The sequence below is a fragment of the Arachis duranensis genome, chromosome 10 (assembly GCF_000817695.3).
Source record: "Arachis duranensis cultivar V14167 chromosome 10, aradu.V14167.gnm2.J7QH, whole genome shotgun sequence".
Taxonomy (NCBI): Eukaryota; Viridiplantae; Streptophyta; class Magnoliopsida; order Fabales; family Fabaceae; genus Arachis; species Arachis duranensis.
Genome location: NC_029781.3, coordinates 104,147,341 through 104,164,948, shown reverse-complemented (window position 1 = coordinate 104,164,948; position 17,608 = coordinate 104,147,341). Strand labels below are relative to the sequence as shown.

General features: G+C 31.1%; 2 protein-coding genes across 2 annotated transcripts; both read left to right on the top strand.

Moving 5' to 3' along the window:
* The first annotated feature begins 1,293 nt into the window (after positions 1 to 1,293).
* Positions 1,294 to 5,816, top strand: LOC107471884 (cysteine-rich receptor-like protein kinase 10). The gene is made up of 8 exons (XM_016091404.3): positions 1,294 to 1,616; positions 2,383 to 2,897; positions 3,004 to 3,123; positions 3,222 to 3,400; positions 4,229 to 4,439; positions 4,663 to 4,900; positions 4,999 to 5,149; positions 5,249 to 5,816. Exons 1-8 carry the CDS (start codon positions 1,330 to 1,332, stop codon positions 5,555 to 5,557), a joined length of 2,010 nt encoding a protein of 669 aa, XP_015946890.1. The 5' UTR covers positions 1,294 to 1,329; the 3' UTR covers positions 5,558 to 5,816.
* Positions 5,817 to 7,586: 1,770 nt separating this feature from the next.
* On the top strand, positions 7,587 to 12,583 carry LOC107471883 (cysteine-rich receptor-like protein kinase 10). The gene is made up of 8 exons (XM_016091403.3): positions 7,587 to 7,927; positions 9,298 to 9,812; positions 10,614 to 10,733; positions 10,820 to 11,010; positions 11,196 to 11,406; positions 11,545 to 11,782; positions 11,864 to 12,014; positions 12,122 to 12,583. Exons 1-8 carry the CDS (start codon positions 7,641 to 7,643, stop codon positions 12,428 to 12,430), a joined length of 2,022 nt encoding a protein of 673 aa, XP_015946889.1. The 5' UTR covers positions 7,587 to 7,640; the 3' UTR covers positions 12,431 to 12,583.
* The last annotated feature ends 5,025 nt before the right edge of the window (positions 12,584 to 17,608 follow it).

The following is a 17,608-nucleotide window of genomic DNA, read 5'->3' as shown; positions in this document are numbered from 1 at the left end:
AATATAAAAAAAGAAAAAAATGATTTTTTTTTTGTAATACTATACACCACAATTCTATTTATATATACTTTCTTAAGAATTTAGATATGTTTAGCTCATTATAACACTATTTTAATCTTTCATTTTATATCTTGTAATAAATAATATAAAAGATTAGGTAAACCGGAGTAGTTTTCTCTCCGATTCAAATAATTAGAATTTAAATTCTTAATATATCAGCTAGTTTTTATATAATTGGACAATTTATATATAAAAAGTTACGAGACTAACGTTAGGTTAGTTATATATATATAGTGCTATTTTTTATCGTGTTAATACTTAAAGTAGTTTTTGAATTTGTAATCTATTTTAATGTCGTTTTTTAATTTAAAATTGTCTTAAATTTGTCTCTAAATTTAATAACGGTCGTCTCTAAAATATTTTTCGGTAATAAAATAATGACGTAGTTAAATGAAGACCACACTAAAAACTAAACTAGACTGATAAAAATAATTTCATTTTTAGCGCCTAAATAAAATATAAACAACATCGTTTAGGTTATTTAATTTTGAGGATTTTAATATGTTGGAGTTAAAACCCCTCAAAATACTCTTATATTCTATTTGAGTGACAAAAATAAAACAATAATAAACAAATTTGTGGTGTCCGTCTAGAAAATGTATGAGAAACCATAGTTATTAAGTTTATGAACAAATTTGTGATAATTTTAAGTTTAAAAATGACATTAAGACTCAAATCTGTAAATTCAGGATCACTTTGAGTATTAATTTTTTTATCATATCATGTGAAAGTAAAATATAAATAGATGTTTTCATCTATATTATTAAAAACAATCATATTAGGTTACATCAAAGTCAGTTAACAAATTTAATTATTAGTATAAAATATATATTAAAATATAAAATATTTATTAAAAATGAGTTAAACAATTCATATATTTATGGTTCAGGTGAAGTCGACTTCACGTGAAGTTGATATCTGAGAAACGTTGGATGAAAATTTAGTCATATCAGTCATATTTTCTAACGGCTCTCAAGTATTAACTTCAGGTGAAGTCGACTTCACATGAGTTTCCACCTATATTTATATATAAATAGTTAAATACATACTTACTGATTTCGACTGATTTTAGTGTACAACTAATATTTTTATATTAAAAAATAATTTTAGTATTCACGTTGTAAATTTATTAAGAGTTTAGACTTTCTCTTAATATTATAACTAGCTTGACTTCAACATGTATATATACATATATTCTTCTGAGTTTATCAATCAAAGCCAATTTTGATAGAACAATAATGATATTAATGAATCACACTGATTCATCAAATGATGGAAACAAAACTAACCACTACTCTGCATAGATTATTTCTTTGGTTCTTCTTGATGAACATCTTCATCACCATTACCAGAACAAAATCACAATCATCAACGCTAAATTACGTTGGAGATGACTGCCAAAACTCAACAAAACAATCTCTAACAAGTGGATTCAAAACCAACCTCAACAGCGTCCTCTCATGGCTTTCCTCTGATGCTACCACAAGCAAGGGCTACAACTATACCACCGTCGGAACCGCCACACGCGATGCCGTCTATGGCTTCTACAACTGCAGGTACGGACAAACCCCGAATGCCCTCACTTCAGGTGCAGTCAACTTCCTTCGATAACTGAGACTTGTTAGATAATTTGACTAATTTGATTAAATTTTCATCTAACAGCTCTCAACTATTAATTTCAACTGAAGTCGACTATACCTAAGTTTTGACTATATTTAAAATGATGGCTAAAATTTGAAAAAAAAAAACGTGATTAGTTACTTCTATATTTTATTCTTTAGATTTACGTCAAAATATAATCATTCACATCTTATTTTATTGGTTTAAATTTTGGATGGATTGATTTTATGATATTATTATTTCTAACAAAGACAAAATATTAAAAATTTAATAAGTTACTAAATTAGTATTTAAAAAATTCAACTACCGATAAAATAGAGTTTAATTTTGATACAAAAGCGTTTTACATGGTCGTACAATCACTCTTTTGAATGACTCATGCTGTCAATATTATTTTTACTAATGTGATATTATGTAATTAAATACATGTGTAAAATTATTTTATACGGATAATGCATCAAAATTAAATTCTAACTCTACAAAATTTTAAAATTTGACAAAAATAATCAAATATTAACTGCTTCTAATTTTATGAACCAAAAATAATAAGGTGACTAATGAAAAAGATAAAGCTTAATTAAATAGTTTGATTAATTTGACTAAATTTTTATCTAATAGCTCTTCAGGTGAAGTTGACTGCACCTGAGTTTCTACTGATTACTAATTGTAACCTAAATTTCTGGATTCGTCACTGATCCGCAGAGGTGATGTCACCGGAACCTTCTGCCAGTTTTGCCTCTCCACCGCAGCTTCAGACATTCTCCAGCACTGCCCAAACAGGTCATCAGCAGTGATATGGTATAACTACTGCATACTCAGATACTCTAACCATGACTTCTATGGTAACCTTACAATAACTCCATCATGGCAAACTCTTGGGACCAAGAACAGCACCAACAGCACACAAGAACTCCAGAAAGCAGAGACTTATATGCAGAGCTTGATAAAGAATGCTACTGCAGAGAGCAATTACCTGTTGTATGCAGTGGGTGAGTTCAATGCTGGTGGTTCATTAGGGAAAAGATATGGATTGGTGCAATGTACTAGGGACCTTACTAGTGACAAGTGTAGGCAGTGTTTGAATGCTATGTTGGATCAAGTTCCTAAATGCTGTGCTTCAAAAGTTGGATGGCAAGTTGGATCTCCAAGCTGTTTGACAAGGTATGATGATTATATGTTCTACAAGATTCAAGGATCTTCTCCTTTGCCTAATTCAGGTAACTAATTACTTTTATTAATTACTTCTAGAGTATATATTCCTCTATATCTATGGATATATATGAGCAATTAAATTCAACTTGTTGACCTATGCTATTATTGCAGCCAAGAACAATTCAAGCAAGACAAAAACTGTGATCATCATCATAGTGTGTGTGTTGGTGCCAGTAGTGATACTAATTTCTGGCGTCTACTTATTATGGAGGAAGAATCAAATAAATAATGGTAGCTAACACTATTAAGTTCTCTAAGCTCATTTTAGGTACTTGCTTATATCAATAAACATTATAAACTCATATCACAAAGGTTTATTTTATCTGTAGATGCATTTTTGTCAGAGGACACTCCTATATCAGTACATGATAACTCTCAAGAAGGTCAAGGAGACGATTCATTGAATGCCGACCTTCCTGCAGTTCCTCTGATTTGGATTCAACAGAGCACTAATAACTTTTCAAATTCTTGCAAATTAGGGGAAGGTGGTTTTGGTCCTGTTTATAAGGTATCACTGAATATTTCAATATGGAAATCAAACTATATATGCATATAATTTTTTTTGTTAGAAAATTTATTCAAAACAAACTGATAAGGACTAATTCTGCATTTACTCCTTTACTTTTGAAAATGTATCAGTGACTTGCAGTGGTGTAAGAAAGAAAGTAGAGAGAGAAAGAGAGAACTTGAGATATTTAGTTTTTAGTGTGAGAATAAGAGTATTATTAAAGACTGCTTTTGTTTACGAGTACATGACACTTGAGATATAGATATAGAGATACAAAATCGTGTTTGACAGATGTGCTATAGATAGAGACATTGCGTCTCAGGATACTGAATGAGTCTATTTTGTGTTCTTCCTGGTAAGAAAAACACAAAGACACTGGACGGAGAAGTAGCTTATGGTTTCTTTTTTTTCTTTTATTGTCACCGTCAATTTTTCAAAATTACGTTTTTTACCATTCTATTTCTTTCCAAATTTTGTATGAAGAAAAAAATGAAGATAAATTGTATTTCTTATTACAAAAACTCTCATTTTTGTGTCTTTGGCTTTTGTATGCTGTACTAAGTGTTCTATCTTGTTTTGTTCTCAAAACCAAATGCAGTCCAACTGTTGATTCTTACTGTAATACACAAGAGAAATTATAGTCCAGTCTTGCTTTACAAGTAATGCAACTAACTCTAACAATCATTGCCAGGTGGCATAACTGATTTCTGACAAACTAATTGTGCCAGCTCATTCTATAACTAATTCACTCATCCTTTCAACTTTTACTCATTATTGCAACACCTGTTTGTACTTAAATTTTTATTTCTTTGCAAAATCTATATTTAGGGAAGTTTACAAGATGGGACAGAAGTTGCCATCAAAAGACTTTCAAAAACATCTGGTCAAGGTTTGTATGAGTTCAAGAATGAAGTAATATTCATAGCCAAATTACAACATAGGAACCTTGTGAGACTGTTGGGTTGTTGTGTTGAGCAAAATGAAAAGCTGCTTATATACGAGTACATGTCCAATTCAAGCCTTGCCCTTCACCTATTCGGTAAGCTTTTAACTATAGAACCTAGTGCCTTTAAAATTTTATTTTCAATTTAATTTTCTCTTAGTTGTTGTTGGTATTGAGTGATAAATATAACAAAAATGAAATAACACCAGGTGATGAGAATAGGACTCTGGTTTAATTTAGATTCAATATAAAAACACTCTTTTATGTATTCTATTACATAAGTAATTTTGTCAAGAAACATTTCTTGTCTTGTTGTCAGATGTGGAAAAACGAAAGCATCTAAGTTGGAAGGTTCGAATGAATATTATCAAAGGAATCGCACGAGGACTTCTATACCTTCACGAAGATTCTAGACTTAAAGTAATTCATAGAGATATGAAAGCTAGTAATGTTCTGCTTGATCAAGATATGAATCCAAAAATTTCAGATTTTGGATTAGCAAGAGCATTTGAAAAAGGCCAAGACGAAGAAAATACTAGAAGGGTTATGGGCACCTAGTATGTCTTGTTACTATCTTTTCTTTTCATATGTGGTATGTTGTTATATCATTTTCTATTTTGACAAGAATAACAATTTTATATTGATTTTTAAACAGCGGATATATGGCTCCCGAATATGCCATGGAAGGATTATATTCAGCAAAATCAGATGTTTTTAGTTTTGGAGTTCTTCTACTAGAAATCATTTCTGGCAAAAAGAGCAGCGGATTCTATTTTTCAGAACATGGTCAAAGTCTTCTTGTATATGTTAGTTTCTTTAAGTACACTTTAGTGTTATAAAATAAATCACTTTTAAAAAGATATGTTTAATTTCTATTATATATTAATATCCACATTTTTGTGCAGAGTTGGAAACTATGGTGTAAAGGAGAATGTTTGGAGCTAGTAGATCCTATACTAGAAGATAAATACCCAAGAAATGAAGTTAAAAGGTATATACATATTGGTTTACTGTGTGTACAAGCAGATGCAGTAGATCGACCAACAATGTCTACAATTGTTGTGATGCTAGCAAACGAGACAATGTCACTTCCTAATCCTAACCATCCTGCATTTTCAGTTGGAAGAAAGATCAAAGACGAGCCACCATCAAATACTTTTGTTAAGGATCTTTCGGTCAATAAAATATCAGTTTCAAATAGTTTACCTAGGTAATCAATATAAGAACAAAAATGCTATTTGTACGTTAAAATTAGCTACTAAAATCAACCACTAATGTATTTATGTATAAATACATGTATGGTTTAGTTTATTTTCAATGTATATTTATATTCTAATATGTATTTTATACTGGTGGCTGATTTTAGTAGCTGAATTTAGTGTACACGTAACATGATTGATATAAGAATTCTGTTTTTAAATTGCTCTAATTGCATAAGTAATTATTTCTGCCAATTTGAACCATTCTTGTTTATATTTGTTGTAGTTTAATAATTAAAGATATAGAATCTACTCATCATTCAAATACAGAGTGATAATTTCTTTTTTAGTTGATTTATTATGTTAGCAAAAATTTGAGTCATTTTATGTAAAATTCGATCAATTTATTAAGTCTTTGGTTTTTAACTTTGTATAACAGGTTTAAAAATAAAAATTGCTACACAAACTCTATACCTGCATATGTTTATGACTACTAATTAGAGTATAAAATTGTTTATAGCGTTGGTAAACATACATTATTTTTATACTCTAGTTATTAGTAATTTTGTTTATTCAATTAGGAGTCCAAGTTTTACATTTTTGAATTAGTCAGATTGACAAAAGAAACCATGCCTCTGGCTGGTTTCTTGAGATTTTTTCAAAGTCAAAAGTATTGATTGTTTCAATCACGATAATTTATAATAAATTATTAAAATGAGAACATTCCTTTAAAAAAAAATAAAACATTTTAAAATTATATTACTAAATATTACACTATACACAAATATTGTAACATTTTTGTATAGAGAAATTTATCTTTTTTTAAAAAGGTACTTATCTATGAATACACACAAAAAATTTGCTTTTGCATAGTTAGGCTTAAGAGTTTAGGTATTATTAGTTTATTATATATAGCATTATTTTAGTCTCTTATTTTATATATTATAATAGAAGAAAATGATAATATTACTCTTATTTGTGATAATGTCAATGTTTAATTTACATAATTTTTTTCATTGTATTTTATATGATTTTGTAAAAAAAAGAGTAACATTATCAAAGTAAAAGTGATACTACTATTTCTCTAGTCTCTATAATAGATAAAACAACAGAATATATAAATAAAGTTTATTTTTCAAATAATATATGCAATATATCAATATAGGATGTAGATCCTTAATATATAAACTAACATTTTTTATAATAAAACTTTTATATAATTAGAAAATTTAATATAAAATACTATGAGATCGATGCTAAATTAGTTATATTATAAAACAGAGGATTTTGTAGATAAATGTCTTTTTTAATATTATTACAAAATAACATTTAAAAAAGAGCCATATAAGATTTTTGGATCTCATCATGCGAATTAGTTTTTGTACTTATAATTTTTTTAAATTTTATAGTTTATTATATCGGTGTTTTCGTTCAGAGTAAAAAAATATTAAAAAAGGACTATCGATTTTGAACAGTAGAAGTGTAGAACTACAACATTACTTTTTGATATGGCATTACATATAACTATATTACTTACGTAATTATATTAAAATATAAAATATGCATTGAAAATAAATTAGAGGAAGTATAAGAAGTCAATAAAATAGAGGTTTAGGAAGTATTAGAAATATAATTATTAGTGTTACTTTTTTTATTAGTGTAAATTTTTGGGATGAATGATATCATGACATAATATTAAAGTTCTAGATTTGAAAAATGCTAAGAGTTTAATTTTTGGTGAACTCCAATATTAACTTACAAATTTATAATAATTAATTTTGGTGACTATTTTAACATATAAAAAGTGTTAGAATATTATTAGAATTTATTATTTTAATCATCAGTATTTAAAAGTATAGACCAAAAATATGTTATTAAATTACTAAATTAAAGAAATTGAATTAATAACTAAACGCGAGGACTAAAAACAATAAATTTTAATAGTACTGAACATACAAATAACATTGTTGTTTTATATATTATAGCCATATTATTGACTTCAACATGTCTAGATATATATAACTCAGTTCCTTGTGGAACACAATTTTGATACAACAACAATGATATAACTAATCACACATTCACACACATTCATCAAATGATGGAAGCAAAACTCACTGGTTCCCTCCATAGATTATTTCTTTGGTTCTTGTTGATGAACATCTTCATCACCATCACCAGAACAAGAGCACAATCATCATCACTGAACTACGTTGGAGATGACTGCCAAAACTCAACACAACAATCTCTAACAACTGGATTCAAAACCAACCTCAACAGCCTCCTCTCATGGCTTTCATCTGATGGTGCCACAAGCAAGGGCTACAACTATACCACCGTTGGAACCGCCACACGCGATGTCATCTATGGCTTCTATAACTGCAGGTACGAACAATCTTTCATTCTTTGTGTGCATATTTCCCACTAAACTTTTTAAATTTCTGGTAGAAACTTAAGTGCAGTTAATTTTATGGGAAGTTGGTAGTTAAAAATTGTTAAATGATTTGACAGGTTTAACTAAATTGTCATATAACGACTTTAACTATCAACTTTCTATAAAGTTAATTGTACCTAAATTTTGATCTTTAGTTATGAATACAGTATGTGGTTAATTGAGACATCAGGTTTACAATTTGTCTAGGTTTTTTGGCTTTTAGCCATGATTTTAAGAATAGTGAAGATCTTTGATTAATCATAACATAACAGTAATTACAACAATTGAAATGGTGGTAAAAGTCCATAAATGAAATAAAATTGATTAATTGGCTAGTGGCTACTTTTAAACGTGTCTAGAGTTTGCAAATTTCTCGTAGTTTCTATGACGGCTAACTATGAATTTTGACAAAAAAAAAAAAGAATATTGTTTTTTATTCTTGTTGCATCACATCGGATAATGACACAAATAGATTCTTATATATATTAATATATACGTAGCCATGAGTACATATACGGTGGAGCAAGGGAATTCAAGTATTCAACAAAGCAACATAATAAAATATACAAAAGAAAATATAAGCTTGAACACATAGAACGCCACAACATTTAAGACAAAGCTATCTCTTGCTGGCCTTGCAGGGGAGTCTATGTGGAATAATTAATAAGAGGAGAACCTTTTTTTTTACTATAGATAGGAGATTTGAACTACAACTCATTGGTTATTTTTGCGGATTTAGGAGTCAATGGGGGTTAGGGATGTTTGATTCAGTAGGATATCAAATGTTTATTTTTCTTAGTATTCAGATGGTTATTCTGGATAATATAAGTATATTGTGTTTGAAAAATTAGTAGTATTTTATCTTGGATATTTATTTTTTAACTCAGGCCAAATAAATAGTCCATTGTACACATTTACAAATACTCCATTGGCTTCCTAAGGAGGCTCATTTATTATTTATATTATAGGTAGAACAAAAAAAACATGAGAGAGAAAATATTCAATGATGATAGATCACACTTTATCCTATTTATTTTTGCGGATTTCGATTCTCTAAATTTTGAATTTTAGGATAAAGTGTGATCTCTCACCATTTATTTCATGGATGAGACTAAGAGAAAACATGATTTATTTTTGCGGATTTGGATTCTCTAAATTTTGAATTTCATTTTGGACACCATTTATTTCATAGGCAGGACCAAGAGAAAACCAAAACATTCAATGGTAAGAGAGGTGAAAATACAAAATTTAGAGGATCTAAATTTCTTTTAATAATCAGTAATTGTTATTTAACTTTTCTGGATTCGTTACTGATCCGCAGAGGTGATGTCACTGGAACCTTCTGCCAGTTTTGCCTCTCCACTGCAGCCGCAGACATTCCTCAGCACTGCCCAAACAGGTCATCAGCAGTGATATGGTATAACTACTGCATATTCAGATACTCCAACCATGCCTTCTATGGTAATCTTACAACAACCCCATCATGGCAAGTTCTTGGAACCAAGAACACCACCAACAGCACACAAGAACTCCAGAAAGCTGAGACTTATATGCAGATTTTGATAAAGAATGCTACTGCGGAGAGCAATTACCTGTTGTATGCAGTGGGTGAGTTCAATGCTGGTGGTTCATTAGGGAAAAGATATGGATTGGTGCAATGTACTAGGGACCTTACTAGTGACAAGTGTAGGCAGTGTTTGAATGCTATGTTGGATCAAGTTCCTAAATGCTGTGCTTCAAAAGTTGGATGGCAAGTTGGATCTCCAAGCTGTTTGACAAGGTATGATGATTATATGTTCTACAAGATTCAAGGATCTTCTCCCTTGCCTAGTTCAGGTAACTAATTATTTTTGTTATTATCTTTTCTGGCAATATATTTAATTGTTTGATTTTTCTTAGTTAGTTGTAGTGTAAACATCCAAATTAGTTCCTAACGAATTTTAAATCAGACACTTTGATTCTTTTGCCGCACAATTTATAATGTTAACATACGTAAAAGTAAACTATTTGATCATATTTTAGTATTTTTAGTAGATTTTTTGGGGCCAACAATTTTAGTATTTTTGGCCATTATTTGGCCAGCACAAATACTAAATTGTCTTTAACAAATAAATTTTATTAATTCATGTGTGCAAACTCTGAAAAATGTGGGTGTATACTGTATTTGATTCATCTGTGCAAAACTCTCGTAAATATAGGTGAAAACTAAATGTTTCTTGTGCAAAACTTATGTAATATGGGTGCAAATTATTACTGGTTAAGTACCGACAAAAAATGATAATATTTGCTGGTGATATAGCATTGTTGTTTTTTATATTTTCTTACAAAATTTGGCACAAAATATTCTAGTTAGTGACAGCTGGCAGAATTAGTTATGCAAGTTAGTTAGAAAATGCAATCAGTTAGTGACAGCTGGTAGAATTAGTTATTCAGTTAGAGTTAGTTCCTTGTAGCTGTTAAATTCCACAAGGCTCAATACGAATTCAATAATTAAACCAATAAAAACAAAATTTTATACAAAATTATTGAAGATATATGAGTTTATTAATTAATACACCAAATACAAGAGTGTCCTCTCTATATATAGATACATATGAGCAATCAAATTCAACTTTTTGACCTATGCTATTATTGCAGCCAAGAACAGTTCAAGTAAGACAAAAACTTTGATTATCATCATAGTGAGTGTGTTTGTGCCAGTAATCCTACTAATTAGTGGCATCTACTTCATATGGAGGAAGAATCAATCAAATAATGGTAACTAAGACTACTGAAGTTTTTCAGGCTAAGTACATTAATCAATAAACATTATAAACTGATATCACAAATTTGTTGATCCATAGATGCATTATTGTCTGAGAGCGCTCCTATATCAATAAATTATAACTCTCAAGAAGGTCAAGGAGAAAGTCAAGGAGACGATTCATTGAATGCTGACCTTCCTACAGTCCCTCTAATTTGGATTCGACAGAGCACTAATAACTTTTCAGATTCTTGCAAATTAGGAGAAGGTGGATTTGGTCCTGTTTATAAGGTATCACTGAATATTTCAATGTGGAAACCAAACTATATATGCATATAATTTGTTCTTGTTAGAAACTTAATTTATTCAAAACAAATTCATAAGTACTAATTTGTGTACTTACTCATTATGGAAATTATTGAAATGAATGTTTGTACTTGAATTTTTCTTTCTCTGCAAAATCTATATATATTTAGGGAAGTTTGCAAGATGGGACAGAAGTTGCCATCAAAAGACTTTCTAAAACATCTGGCCAAGGTTTATATGAGTTCAAGAATGAAGTAATATTCATAGCCAAATTACAACATAGAAACCTTGTGAGACTGTTGGGTTGTTGTGTTGAGCAAAATGAAAAGCTGCTTATATACGAATACATGTCGAATTCAAGCCTTGCCCTTCACCTATTCGGTAAGTTCTTCCTTTTAGAACCTAGTGCCTTTAAAATTTTATGTTGTTGTTGGTGCTGAATGATAAAATATAACAAGAATGGCTACTGCATATATTGTTGCATATGTTGTCTAGAAACATTTCTTGTGTTGTTGTCAGATGTGGAAAAGCGAAAGCAACTAAGTTGGAAGGTTCGAATGAATATTATTAAAGGAATCGCACGAGGACTTCTATACCTACACGAAGATTCTAGACTTAGAGTAATTCATAGAGATATGAAAGCTAGTAATGTTCTACTTGATCAAGATATGAATCCAAAAATATCAGATTTTGGATTAGCAAGAACATTTGAAAAAGGCCAGAACGAAGACAGTACTAGAAGGGTTGTGGGTACCTAGTATGTCTTATTATTCTCTTTTCTTTTCGTCTATGGATATATATACAAAGAACTAATGGTATTATATTGATTTTTGACCAGCGGATATATGGCTCCTGAATATGCCATGGAAGGATTATACTCAGTAAAATCAGATGTTTTTAGTTTTGGAGTTCTTCTACTAGAAATCATTTGTGGCAAAAGGAATAATAAATTCTATGTTTCAGAACATGGTCAAAGTCTTCTTGAATATGTTAGTTTCCTTAATTACACTATGTTATCATAAAAATAAATTGCTTTTACAAGAGGTATGCAGGAGTTTAAGTTCTATTATACATAAATATCCATATGTTTGTGCAGAGTTGGAGACTATGGTGTACAGGAGAATGTTTAAAGCTAGTAGATCCTATATTAGAAAATAAATACACAAGAAATGAAGTTACAAGGTGTATACATATTGGTTTATTGTGTGTACAAGAAGATGCAGTAGATCGGCCGACAATGTCAACGGTGGTTGTTATGCTAGCAAGTGAGACAATGACACTTCCTATTCCTAATCATCCTGCATTTTCAGTTGGAAGAAAGATCAAAGAAGAGCCAACATCAAGTGCTTTTGATAAGGATCCTTTGGTCAATGAAGTATCAATTTCAAATATTCTACCTAGATAATCAGTATAAGTGTTCTGTTTTGAACATTTTCGAATTGTTTTAAGTTATCATGTCTGCCTTTTTGAATCATTGTTGTTTAAATTTGTTGTAGTGTAGCAGATTTTAGTTCTACTCATCATTCAAATATATAGTGATAAATTTTTTTTTTGTTGATTCAAATATATAGTGATAATTTCTTTTTTGGTTGATTGAGTATGTTGTATCTACTAATTAACCTCGTCTTCTATTAGAGGTGTTTTATGGGTATATCTATATCTATTTTTTACCCACAAACCTACTACTTAGAGTACTCCTTAACAAAAATTTGAGCTATTTTGGGTGAAAACCAATCAATTGATGAGTGAACTACCAACTCGATTCCTGTCTATTTTTAAGAATGACAATGCAACCCTTCAAAATAAAAACGATCCATTTCGGTCTCTGTTCCTTAATTCCATCACACAACGCGGTCCTTGTGGGTTATTTTCTGGCGAGGCTTGATGGAAAGTGCTGAGCTGTCACGTTTGAAGCGTGACCAATCACAAGAGCTCGCTAACGTGTTCATTCAGCGTTTAGTTGGACAAGTTCAAATGGACTAGGACTCAGTTGTCCACCTCATTCGCTCTAAAAACGACGTCGTTCGCGCGGAAAGTAACGCTTTAGTTGCTTCTCAAACGTTGTGCTTCCATAAAACCCCATCAACAAGCCTTCACATTTACAAGAAAATCCTAGGAGAAAAGGTTCTTCACTTCTCGAGACCTTATGTTCCAACCAAACAGAATGTGAACCCGAGGACAACAGCTACTAATGTCCCCCATCAACAAAATGCTATTTCTGCTGAGAGCATGGCTACAGTAAGTTTCGGAATTGCAGCAAGACTTTTCAAGTTCATTCCTATCCCTGGGTTTATACCTCCGAGGTAGACATGATCTTTGATGTGTTGCTGTTGACTTAGATGATATCAAACTGAACTCCCTTTGTTGTTACTTTGATGTCGGTGTTTACAAATTTAGGAAAAACTTTGCCTTAATTAAGTGTATGTATGCATGTTTAGGTCAGTTTGAAACTCTACTAGACTGAGTTGGAAGATGTTTTGATTCAAGGCTACATGTTGGCTTTCTTTTTGTTGTTAAAAGGCTATATGTTGTCCCTTTCTCATGCTGAACAAGGATATGATTGGTTATTTTCTGTAGCTGTTTTATATAAAGCATCTATTTGGTTTGTTTATCCAAGATTGTCCATTGAAAAGTTTGTGTAACTACATACTAAAATACATCAAAGTAGTAACAGATAATTTTCATTGAATCAAAGCATTATCTCATCTCAAACAACATACATTATTCTAAAGTTAGTAATACAATTTAAAAAGTAGACATACACTTTATTCCAAATGCCTTAAGCAACATGCACTTTTTAAAACAACATACACTTTAAACCTAGTATCACATAAGGTTTCATGCTAGCCAAATGCCTTAAACAAATTTTGATATTACAATTCCAAATACAAAAACAATAACCATAGCTTTAACACTAATGCAACTAGTACCACTATTGGCATTACAATTTTTAGCTTCAAATTCTAACCCAATAACTCCGTCTAGTTCCCTGAGTTTTTCGGCATCAACAACAGCAGCATTAGGTATCTGATTTTGATCTGGCTTCCAACCCTCCATAAAAGGAGAATTTCTAGGTAATTCATCAAATGATGTAACATAATCATCCAACCATGCAAAGTATTTACAATAAGGTGTTGAACTTTGTACAATAAACCCACAGCTAAGAAGATGTCACAAGCAGCTAAAATCAAAGAAACTTAAATTAAATTCGACATTACCTTGAAGTGTGGAAATCCATAAAATAACATGTTAGGGTTTAGTTCTATTGAGGAGAAAAACAGTATTGCATGTGCCCCACAATGGCATCATGGAGTAATGAAGATCTTCTTCTTCGTCATACCAACACTTCCTGCAGATATGCCTATAACACTTCTGCCTTCCTCTTTAAAAGCTTCTCTTCCACTCCCACCAATGGAACTCGACGCATGCTCCTTACTGCCGCTCATGCCTCTGCTACATTTTCTTGTAAATGTGAAGGCTTGTTGATGGGGTTTTATGGAAACACAACGTTTGATGAGAAGCAACTAAAGCATTACTTCCCGCGTGAATGACATCGTTTTTAGAGTGAAGGAAGTGGACAACTGATCCCCTGTTCATTTGAACTTGTCCAACTAGGCACTGAATGAACACGTCAGCGAGCTCATGTGATCGATCACACTTCAAACGTGACAGCTTAGTGTTTTCCGTCAAGCCTCACCGGAAAATAACCCACAGAGACCGCGTTGTGTGACAAAATTAGGGGACAGGAACCAAAGTGGATCATTTTTATTTTCAGAGATTGCGTTGTCATTCTTAAAAATGGATAGAGTTCGGATTGGTAGTCAACTCATCAATTGATTGAGTGTTTGGTTTGGATAACAGGTGTAAAAAAAATAATTGCTACATAAGTTGTATACCCGCATATGTTTATGACTACTAACTAGAGTATAGAAGTAGTGTATGTTGCAAACGATGGACACCTTATATCTTTTTATCAATTTATCAAGTAAAAAATTTAATGGTAGTGCTTATATGTACGGTTAACTACTATGACGTGTTTATTTATAAAAGATCGTCATGTAGATAACAATTTAAAAAATAGAGAGACACTGATAAATATTATATGAAAATTTAAAAAATAATAAATATTGCACTGTCCAAGACTATATTGTTTTCATGCTCATGTTGCATATATAGTCACATGATATGTGCTTTAATCTTTCCGTTTGTCAAGGCCAATGCTACGGTTACAATAAAGGTATTGCAGCAAGCAACAAAGACAAGTTATGATTTCAGACCTAGTTACATAAATGTTTGGTTTGCAAAACAGAAGACAATAGCACGAATCCATGGAAATTGGGAGAAGTCTTACAACAAGTTGTCATGATGGATTCTTAGTATATAGTCAACCATGGTAGGAAGAATTGCAGTGTTAAAGATTTCTACATTTAGAGTTGAGGATCAGGTTAGTGAATCTACAAGATATTTCGACCGTCTTTTCTTTTCTAGACATTTTTTCCGTGTATTGAGGCCTTCCGGGATAACAAGCCACTTGTGAGTATTGATGAAACTCATTTGTATGACAAATATAGAAGTATATTGCTTTTGACAATTATGTAGGATAAAAACTCGAACATCATTTCAATGGTGTTTACACTTGTTAAGAGAGAAAATGCAGAGTCTTAAGCAACGTCGTTTAATCGGTAGACACAATCTTCTTCTATGTTCCCACTCGTGCTTGATCCTTGTTGGCCTTTTTGAAAACTCTAAAATCAAACTTTGAAAATGACTCAAATGAATAATTCGTGGCCAACTATTGCGGTTTATATAGCTTATTCAAGTAATCTGTTACAGCATGTTGCAGTTTCTTTACACCCTTATTTCTTCGTAAACCGCAATGTGGCCTAACAAATTTCGACCATGGTTTTGTTCATAATCTGCGACATCGTAGGACAATTTTCTGCCCTTAACTTTTTGTTCATAAATCGCTACCGTTTGTAGTAATTTATGTTTTATTTTGTTCTTCACTTAAAATACAATGTCCTATCCCTATAGCAATTTATGTGCAATTTTAAAAAATTTTACATCCTGGAACACTTTATATAAAATAAAAATAAGATCTTATTGTAATCATTCTCTATTTATTGTTTTCGTGTAATATTGAACTGTAATTTATTTAATCGTATAATTTTTTAAAAAAATTAATATCTAATTATGAAAATGAATAAATAATTATTATTTAATTTAAAATCATATAAAAATTAACAAATTTTAAATATTTAAAATTAAAATAATACTACATGTCTAGTAAATATTATCATTTTTGACTAATGTTTAGTTAATAATAATTTACATCCATATTTACAGAAATTTTATGCACAAAAAACATATAAATTATATTTATATTTATCAATGTTCACATACATAAATTAATACAGATTATATCTATATTTTTAAAAATTCATATACATAAATTAATAAAATTTATTTATTAAAAATAATTTAATATTTATATTATTCAAATAGTGACAAAAAAATTAAAAATTGGTGGGTCCTAAAAGTTTCTTTAATTCATTATAACAAATAAGTTCAAAAGATTTGACTCGAAATTAATACACAGAGTTGATATTTTGAGTATATACCCATTTTGATTCTCAAATAATTTTAGACTGGACACTTTAGTTTCCAACTAAAATTAATTACTCGATTGGTCCCTAACAATTAATTTTGTCAGTCACTTAGGTTCTTTACTCCGTTAACTCTAATGGAGGACAAAATAGTCCCTAACAACTCTAATAGAGGACAAAATGGTCCCTGACAACTCTAACAAAGGACAAAATGATCCCTTATCCCTTTATTCGAAAACGACACTGTTCTTCCCCAATTTTTATCATATCTTGCATAATCCTAACATTCATACTCTTCTTCTTCACCTTCACAGTCTTTTTTTTTTCATCTTTTCCTTCCTCATCTTTAATTCCAAGATTAAGCCATGGTGTAATTGTCACACGTGTCGCACCTACCTCAACATGTCATGGACCACACACTTCTTAAATCTTTGTGACTGGTACATTCATCTCCTCTGCACTTCACCCACCAAAAAACATCCACTTCCACGTCTTCGATAACATCACCTCCAACCCCAACACGTCCACGACATCCTCAAGATCAAGTTCCACAACTACTCCAAGGGCACGCATTTCTCCACTCTCTGACAAGCAATGTAGATTGTTGGACATTAGAACATCATGAGAAGATTCTCCTTCGACATCATATGCAAATTCTCATTTGAAATAGATACCGAGTGCTTCATTCCTTCTTTTCCAGAGTTCAAGTTGGCAGACAGTTTCGACCTCGCATCCAATCTATCAGTACAACGAGCAATGTCACCGTTGCCGCTCATATGAAAACTGAAGCGATTCCTAAACATTGGTTCGGAGAAGAAGTTGAAGGAAGCGATCAGAGTGGTGGACAATGTGGTCATGGAGATGATAGGGCAGAGGAGGAGGGAGATGGCAACGACGACGACGGGTCTTAACAAACCAGACTTGCTGTCTAGATTCAAGAGATCCATCAAAGACGATAACTAGTTGAGAGATATAGG

Coding starts and splice junctions, on each gene's coding strand:
- LOC107471884 (XM_016091404.3), top strand. CDS start 1,330: ATGATGGAAACAAAACTAACCACTACTCTGCATAGATTATTTCTTTGG. Junction 3,124..3,221: donor GAAGAATCAAATAAATAATG/GTAGCTAACACT, acceptor TTTTATCTGTAG/ATGCATTTTTGTCAGAGGAC. Junction 5,150..5,248: donor GTCAAAGTCTTCTTGTATAT/GTTAGTTTCTTT, acceptor ATTTTTGTGCAG/AGTTGGAAACTATGGTGTAA.
- LOC107471883 (XM_016091403.3), top strand. CDS start 7,641: ATGATGGAAGCAAAACTCACTGGTTCCCTCCATAGATTATTTCTTTGG. Junction 11,783..11,863: donor AGAAGGGTTGTGGGTACCTA/GTATGTCTTATT, acceptor ATTTTTGACCAG/CGGATATATGGCTCCTGAAT. Junction 12,015..12,121: donor GTCAAAGTCTTCTTGAATAT/GTTAGTTTCCTT, acceptor ATGTTTGTGCAG/AGTTGGAGACTATGGTGTAC.